Source organism: Quercus lobata, chromosome 12 (genome assembly GCF_001633185.2).
Source record: "Quercus lobata isolate SW786 chromosome 12, ValleyOak3.0 Primary Assembly, whole genome shotgun sequence".
Taxonomy (NCBI): domain Eukaryota; kingdom Viridiplantae; phylum Streptophyta; class Magnoliopsida; order Fagales; family Fagaceae; genus Quercus; species Quercus lobata.
This window is the reverse complement of record NC_044915.1, coordinates 1,213,620-1,222,521: the sequence shown is the minus strand read 5'-3', so window position 1 is coordinate 1,222,521 and position 8,902 is coordinate 1,213,620. Positions and strand designations below refer to the sequence as shown.

Genomic DNA, 8,902 nt, shown 5'->3' with positions numbered 1-8,902 from the left:
AATAATAATAATGCAAGAACTCGGTTCAAAGTAAGAAAGCACGAATACCCTTCAATTCACTACCATTACACGATATATAGATTCTTCTCGTGTAATGCCTCCGGTGCTATTTCAAGTACCTAAATTCTCGGTGATACAAACTCGTCTTCAAGAAATACATACATATATACACATTACACACATGCATATTAGTTGGGCTTCAAGTCTGATATAACTCTTTGTAAAGTTCATCATTAGGTTTTTTTTTAGGAAAAATTACATTTTATCCTCCTAAACTATACTCCAAATTACACTTTGCACCTTTAACTTTTTGAATGCACGTTTTGCACCTTAAACTATGATCCTTGTTACACTTTGCATCCCAACATCAAGCTTGCTGTTAAAGTTTGCTATTAAGTTTGACAGAAATTTAAAATTTAGGGTACAAAGTGTAATCAGAAGTATAGTTTAAAGTGAAAAAGTGTATTTTCTCATTTGTTTTTAAGGGATTGAGAAGAGGGGGTAATTGAGTCTTTTTATGCAGTACCATGGTTTTCCATCCAAGTTAACAACAAACTTGATGTTGGGGTGCAAAATGTAACAAAGGTTATAGTGTAAAACATGTAGTCGAAAAGTTTAGAATGCAAAGTGTAATTTAAAATGGTAAAATGTAATTTCCCATTTTCTAGTCTTTTTAGTCAGCAGCTACAATAACAAGAAATGAGCATTTAAACTCCAAAAAGCATGCAATTCCACTAAACTACTAGACTTTTCATAACACACATCATTAGATAGAGTTAAATGTTTTCTACACCATCCATGACAAACTCCACGTTAATTGAAAGTCATTTACTACCTAATCCAAAAACTTACATTTTTAGTGAATATAAAAGAATATTATATTTTTATTAATAAAAAAAAAAAAATTATGCTTTTGAAAAATAATGCTCTTGACATCTTGCATGCATGATGAACACATGCAAGAAGAGAAAGTACAACTACATTAAAACTTGTTGCTTATATTAAATGTAATCGAAAACCACATTGAGAAATATAATCATAAAGAAACAGAAAAGAGAAAAAAATGGTCAAAATAACACCTCAAACATTCGGTTTGACATTCTTAGAAAGAAAAGTCAAGATAATAAATGCAATCATGACCAACTAATTGGAGAGTCCTACGTTCACCACTTCCATACCAGAAACACAAACCAGTAATGGAGTGGCATTTCCTTTGGTATTTACAAAGTAGCAAATCAAAGGATCAAACCTTGAGCAGGTGCTGGCTTGGAAGGTTGCTGCTCAGTTGGTGCAGATGCTTTGGGGGACTCAGAAAGATGAACATAAGCATAGTCATCTACAACTTTTCTCTTCTGCTCCTCTTCAGCCACTACCACTTTCTCTTTTGTTTTCTGCCCAACTTCCTCAGCTGCCTTTGCAACCTTGTTAAAAGCACCAGTCACCCATGATGCCCCAGTTAATACATACCGGTTCTTCATTATGGCAGATCCAGCACTACTGACTTTTTGCTCTGCAACTGCAAATGCTGATTTTGTTTTCTCTGAAACCTGAAATTTCTGATCCACTTCTCTGACCTTACCACCAACCACAGTAGCTCCAACAGTTATTTTCTCACTGAACCCAATCTTTTGGTCAATAGAAGCGACTTTTGCTGTGGCTGTTGAAGATAACTGGTGCTTATCGTCAAAAGTCTTTGCTTTGTTCACTGCGTCTTTGCCTAAGATAAAGCCCTTAGCAAGCATGCCACTAACCACATCCTCTGCCTTTCTAAAAGCAGAGTCAGCACCACCTGGAGTTTTATTTTCTGTCGCCTACAGAGATTTGGGCACCAATCAGGTCAGTTCCATTCTGGTTTATGCAGTAAAATAGTGGTTTTGTGCAAGAAACTTACAGGGGGTACTAAAGCAGCAGGTGGCAGCTTGTAATCTGGATCCAGAGTTATGTTGACAGACAGATCAACTATTGTTGCTCCCTGAGATTACATTCAGTTGTAAGTGAAACTTTTTCACATGAATGGAAGAGTAGGGAACCTTGTATAATATGAAATGTATCCAACATAATCATTAGTTGACCAATTTAATGTAGCCAAAAAACAGTAGTACAGCTGGGTAAAACCAAAACCACAGTCAATGAATTACAAAGAGATTGTTGAGTTCTTTTTCCCACTATATATTATTCAAAGCGTGATCAGAGATATCTCTATCTATTATATAATCATAAAAGCTCATTCTATTTACAATACTCAAAAGCTTAAACAAAGAGATTTGGCAATAGATCACAAAGTTAACAACCAAAACTAATATACCCTCTTCAGAATCTTCTTGCCTATATATTGCACCTGAAATTTGTATGACATCATGGCACAATCTAGTTCTTATAGAAGCCATCAGTAAAACAACCAAAAAAAATATAAGGGAAATTGCAGCATTACACTCCACAAGAATCTAGCAGCTCTTCACCTACAAGTCCCGCCAATTTAGGATTTCAAAAGCAAATGATGGGGCAAAATTAAAAACAATTTTTAACTTTAAACCTTCAATTCACTCCTCCACTTTTAAAATCATGAGAAATTTGGGAATTTTTTGGTAATGGAGGCATCACAAATGAGTTTAAAGTGATAAATGTACAAATATATATATATATATATACACACTATAAGTAAATCTCATTTAATTGGTTATGAATGAACTTATTACACCGATTCAAGATGAAATCCCTTTGTATATCCTTTTTGCTTATAATATAATTTTAGTGGATGAAACAAAACATGGAGACAAGGACTTGATGCCAAGTTAAAAGTCTGGAGGGATACCTTAGCTTAGAATCTAAAGGTTTTAGCTTCTCAAAAAAAGAATCTAAAGGTTATAGGTTAAGTGTGTATAAAGCAAGAGTGTAAGTTTAGTACAAAGAAAGAACAGTTGTAAAAATGGATAGTCAAGAGATACCAAAGAGTGATTACTTTCAATATCTTGGACTAATAAGTCATAAAGATAGAAAGATCCAAGGGGGTGTGAGTTTTAGGAGAAACATGAATCATGACTATGGGTGATTGTAGAGCACCTATTAAGTAAAAAAGAAAATTTTTACAAACTACTATAAGACCAGGCTGACCAGCTATGCTATATTCTTATCCAAAAAAAAAGAAGAAAAAAAAAAAAAAACAGCTACGCTATATTGCATTAAATGTTGGGCAATCAAGAAGTAAGATGTCCATGTATAAAATGAGTTTAGTAGAAATGAGAATGTTAACATGAACAGGTGGAAATACAAGAAAAGATCGTATTCAAAATGAATTGATTTGTTTAAAGATAAGGGTGGCTCCTATTGATGAAAGGATCAAGGAGAGTTGCTTGAGATGGTTTTACCAGGTGCAACAAGAAGCAATTAATACATCGGTGAGGAAGAGAGACTTGATTCAAGTTGAGGGAACAAAAATAGGAGATGAAGACCCCAAATAATGCTAGTACTTGTAGAAAAAGACACACCTTACTTATCAAAAAAGAGAAAGAGACATACTATTTAAGGAAGTAACATAAAGTATATTTTGGTTAAGATAGAATGGCAAAGAAGAATACACGTGACTGATCACAATTAGTCCATTGAGGATCTATTGTTGATCACAAAGTCTTGGGACTAAGGTTTTGTTGTTGTAGTTGTTATATGATTCATAACTTGTGTAAAAGGATTAGTTTAGCCATGCAATAATCTTTTTCTTTTCTTTCCTTTTGTTTTTTTCCCAGAAGCAGACCTTCAGCTTAAGTATTAAACCATTTTATTTAGGATTATAAAAACCCAGTCGAAACTAGCAACTCTAAGGTCTCAAAGAGTTTAGTGCAAATATTACAACTATGAGAATGCACACTTTAACACCCCCCCCCCCCCCCCCCCCCACAAAAAAAAAAAACTTATACCCGCTTCTACACTTACCTCCCTCAACTATGAGAATGCAGACTTTACCCTCCTAAACAATGATCCCTTTTACACTTAACCCCCTAAACTATAAGAATTTATAGTTCCCTAAACTATTACCCATGGGATGGAGTGCAAAGTGTTACACAAGTAATATTTTAGGGAGGGTTAAGTGTGCACTCTTATAGTTTAGAGGGGCAAGTGTTACGAGGGTAATAGTTTAGGGGGGGTAAAGTGTGCATTCTCATAGTTTAGTTTAGGGGGATAAGTGTAAAAGGGGGTATAGTTTAGAGGGGTAAAGTGTAATTTCTCCAAAATTTATAAAGAACCAGTTTGTACATTGTCATCTCTATGATGGAATCGCTCTTACTCTCTTCAAGAATAGATGTCACTACTAACACACAGAACACACACTTGTCTACTGCTAGTGCTTCTTAGTTGATTTCTTCCCTTTCCACCATGCTCACAGCCCTAAGATCACAACTTTGCACAAAGCTGATATTGATTAATAAAAGATTTCATTAATCCGTGTTGTAATTGGATCCTACGCATATGCATGTTTAGTATCTTAGATATATATTTGCATCTACAAAACTGTCTTTGACTTCTTGGGAAATGAAAATGAAAAAAGTTTTTCAAAATATTGTTTTCTCTTTTGTTTTCTTGAAAAAATAAGAAAACATAAGAAACAGTTGTCTCTTTCATGTATAAGCTTAATCACACTTCTCATGATGCATTAAAGCTCACAGTAGATTAACACAAATAACAGCTCTTTACCCCTCGCCCTCAAACAACTGAAATCCCTAATTTATTGTACTCCATATATCACATTTTGTTTGTGTAATCCTCCAAGTCAGATCATTAAAAAAAACCATAATAATACATCTTTGATAATTAAGACCATTAAAAAACCATTACTGCAAAGCCTGAATCACGATAATACTAACAAAAGTATTTTTTACAAGTGATATATCTAAAATCACAAAAAAAAGGGGGGACGTAACCCTAATACAGTAATATAACATATACTCATAAGTGAAATTACCGAAAGAAGAACTGCAGTTTCAGCTCCTTGTGAATCCTTGAAGGTGACATATGCAATTTGAGACCGCTCATTATCACTGCATAAGCATTTGGTAGGATTGGTTGTTCATATAAAAATAAACCCAAATAAGAGAGAGAGAGAGAGAGAGAGAGAGAGAGAGAGAGAGGAAACTACTGAACTGACTCATAAACTAACCTTCGCATTTCAACATATTCGATATCACCAGAAAAAGAAAAGAACTCCTTGATGTCTCGCTCAGATGCTCCTAAGGAAACATTGCTAACTTTAACAGTTTTTATCTGCATTCAGAGCAAGTGTATAAGCTAAACACCATTGAGAAAATATAATACTAGAAAGAATAATAGAACTACTCAAAATCCAGCAAACCAAGGGGTCCAACTGGGTCAGATATCAGGAGCTCTGTTTCTCTAATTCCAAATCAGAAAATGTAGAATGAATATCCATTAAAACCACTGCGTGGCCAAAAATAAAGAGAATGAAGTGCTTTCAAGCACTAAAACTCAACTCTTCAGTTCTAAGAAAAGTAGTTGAGTGGGCTCTTAAAAAAAAATAAGAATATTAGTAGAGTGGAAATTTTTTCTGTGATAACTCCCTCATAATTGGTGAGTCTCAGATTATGATCTATGCCAAACCCAACTTTATCAATGTGACAATTTTCAAAAAGCTACCTAGAAGGCTAGAACCTCCCTGCATATGTGCACTGTGCAGCTGATTATTATCACTTAGTGTCAACCTGCTCTCCTTTATTAGGAGAACTGGGGTTTGAATCCCCCTCCCCCATTGTTGTAATCATAAAGTGGGGGCAAAGGGAGTAATCACGCTTTCTTGAGATTGAGTGAAATTCTTTCTTTGATTAAGAAATGGTATACTTATTGGTGTTTATGAACTATTCACATCACAGAGAAGTTATAATTTATACAATACATACTCCGAAGAATTTATTAAAAGATTTTCCTGCCAAAAACAGAATGATATTCTTTATTTTTCTTCTACAAATTAGGATTCAGAATCACGCCCAAGAGTAGTTGCCATCCAATGTATGCCTTATCCACAATGTAATGACAACTTTGGCTTATTATGGTAAATTTTATTCAATTTTTTTTTTAATAATTAATTTTGGCCCCAAAAGAGAGGGGAAGGGGAGATTTAAACTAGTAACTATCACTTCATGAGGTGCGGTCCCTAGCCAATTGTGCTACCCTTGGAGTTAAATGCAACAATAAAATCGGAAAAGAAGAACAATATATATAAGTAAAATTGTCCTCTTCCTGACATTGTGCAGTATGCATTGAAATTGGTTCAAAGAGAGAGTTGCAGCCACTATATTCTAAATACATGCCCTGCTTACTACAATCAGATGAGTTGAGCTAATCGTATGGTTCCTTCCTCCCACCCTCCCCTCCCCCGGTTCTCCCCCCATATTGCACAATCGTACTACTTTCCCCCTTTAAAGAAATGGTATACTCATTGGTACTGTATCCCAATGCTCCAACCAAGGACATCTCCACCATTGTCCTATTGCACAATCATTATTTAATGATTTTAATCTCCTATACAAAATAGGCTAAGAAAGACAAACAAACAAAATGACTTTTCCAGTTCATTTGCTTTGATTTCCAAAGCCAGGCAAAAAGATAGCCAGCACAGCTCCCGAAAATTCTCAAGATGTAACAGGAACCATAAAGTCAATAATGCAACTGAAACACAAGCATACATCATATAGAATAAACCCTAGATTCAGAACCTAAAAACAAAAATGAGGGCTGAAGACATGACACAAATGCAAAACCAAATAATCTTGTTCATAAATGAATCTATCTTTTCAGGACAACTTGAATTGGAAGAATTAAAAAAGGGGCAGGAGGGTGTCTTAAAATCTCATCCTTGGATTTTTGAGTGTCAATTTAGTTTCTACATTCCCAATTCAATGTTGGTAAAAGAGTCAAGTGCACATCTCTCTTGGAGCCTAGGTGCAAAGCACAAGCATGTGCTTGATTGAAGTAAGGCGCACATTTTTCAAATTTAATATAAAATAACTCTGATGAAAATATTCATAGTGTATAATTAAAAAATAATAATGATAAACCAAAATAGTAATATATTTTTCCTATTAGTTAAAATAGATAGTGCAACTACACTTACAAATTTTACATAGGTTATTTCAATTTCTTAAAATTTTTATATAGAATATTTGAAATAATTATCAGTGGATAATAGGATAATAAATTAATAATTGTGGCATAAAAAGTTTAAACATTACATTTTAAAAAAAATTACAAGAATAGCAAACTATCCTTGTTCATGTCTTTTGATATGTAGATTTGTGTGTGTGTGCGCGAGACCTAAATGATAATGTTTTTATAATAAAATTACGAGCAACTAATTTTAATGATTAATAATTTTTTTTAGAAAAAAATTTTAAAAAGCACACGCTTTTGTGCTTCTTCAAAAAACGCCAGAAATGTTTTCCTGAGGCAGTGAAGCACTTAGACCTTTGGCTTTGAGCCTTGAGCTTTAAACACGTTTTTTACAACACTATTCCAATTTGAAGGATTAACCCCTTGGACATTATGTTTGTGCACCACTTTAGTCCTTGAATCAATCATGGACATTATATTGGGGGCTTTCTTTTGTTACACTATAGTGTTGCATTTGCATTGTGGAGTTTTTTGTTTCGTTCCTTTGAGTTTCATGGGGTGCTACCAGAAAAGGCCACTGACCTCTTCTTTGGTTGGAGAAATTGGGTAGGCAAGTAGACTTTGGATATTTAAAACTTAACCCTGTTATGTTTGATGTGGACTTTGTGGTGGGAACGTAGTTGTCATAGATTTGAGGGTGTGGAATCTTCAGGGTAACAAATGATAGAGCTGTTTGCTAGATTGTTTTTGGATTAGTCTTGAGCATTAGTATGGTCCATTTTAGCAGTTTAGATCAAGCGTAATCCGTCTTGTAGTTCACCATGCCTTGAAGATTTAATGGATTTTTTTTTTTAAAATTATAAAACAAAGAAAAAAGGTGGAAAAAGATTAAATGGAAATTTTTAACAAAAAGTTGTATTTGTTATAAACATAATTCACATTGGAAATGCAAGAACTAAATTGACACTTGCACAAAAATCCTAGGCTCAAATTTGAAAAAAGATCCAATAGCTAAAACAATCTATTTTCTGTTCTTTAATTTTGAGAAACCCAAACCAAATAAGTCCTTACATTCTAACACCCAGTACATGTCAACTCACTCTCTCTCACACAGAGACACACAACATAACATATGTATGAATCTGGTTTCATTAATCATCTAATCGCAGAGGAAATCTTGTAATAAAAGAAGCAACGTAGAATCAGACAGATCCGAGGGCAAAACAGAGAGTCAAACACACACTAAACTTGAGCAATAAGCAAGCAAATCAAAGCTCTCAAAGCCCTAAAAAATCAGACAATACATACAGAAATACGGTAGAGAGAAAGAGATAAGGAAAATACTAACCGACATGGTAGATTTGGTTCCAATAGGCAAAGATAGAGAGAGAGAGCCTGAGCTTTGAGGCCTGCCTTTTTTTCTTTTTTTACAAGTCTTCCTGGAAGAAATGCGAGCCAAATCTTGATTATTGAGATGATAGAGACAAATTATATTGCTAAGCTAAGCTATCGAATGAATTTATTCTAAATATTTACTATTATTTATTGTTCTAAATGAAGACGTGGTTTGGGGGGTCGCACGTGTGAGATATGGGGTAACAGTAACACTAGCCTAGCCGGCGATTTCACACGCGTGAGTACCGTGTGAGAGAGACTGACGCTGACTAACATTTAATTTTACTATTAAATAAATAAATAATTTATGGTGTCTCTCTCCTATCCTATGCCAGTATGCCTAGGTAATGAAATGGCAAATTGCAATGGCTCCCACAGCACCAGATGCAAGAGT

General features: G+C 34.5%; 1 protein-coding gene across 1 annotated transcript; it reads right to left on the bottom strand.

Moving 5' to 3' along the window:
• Nucleotides 1-978: 978 nt before the first annotated feature.
• On the bottom strand, nt 979-8,634 carry LOC115971379 (binding partner of ACD11 1-like). Its single transcript, XM_031091265.1, has 5 exons — nt 8,462-8,634; nt 5,150-5,253; nt 4,955-5,030; nt 1,892-1,972; nt 979-1,811 (listed from the first exon to the last, which is right to left on the bottom strand). The coding sequence occupies exons 1-5, from the start codon at nt 8,465-8,467 to the stop codon at nt 1,236-1,238; spliced, it is 843 nt and encodes a 280-aa protein (XP_030947125.1). The 5' UTR covers nt 8,468-8,634; the 3' UTR covers nt 979-1,235.
• Nucleotides 8,635-8,902: the final 268 nt, after the last annotated feature.

Bases quoted from the DNA above. Each gene is read 5' to 3' on its own strand.
- LOC115971379 (XM_031091265.1), bottom strand. The intron at 5,031-5,149 runs GTTAGTTTATGA...ATGCTTATGCAG, and splicing joins GAATATGTTGAAATGCGAAG to TGATAATGAGCGGTCTCAAA. The intron at 1,973-4,954 runs GTAATTTCACTT...ATGTAATCTCAG, and splicing joins AAACTGCAGTTCTTCTTTCG to GGAGCAACAATAGTTGATCT.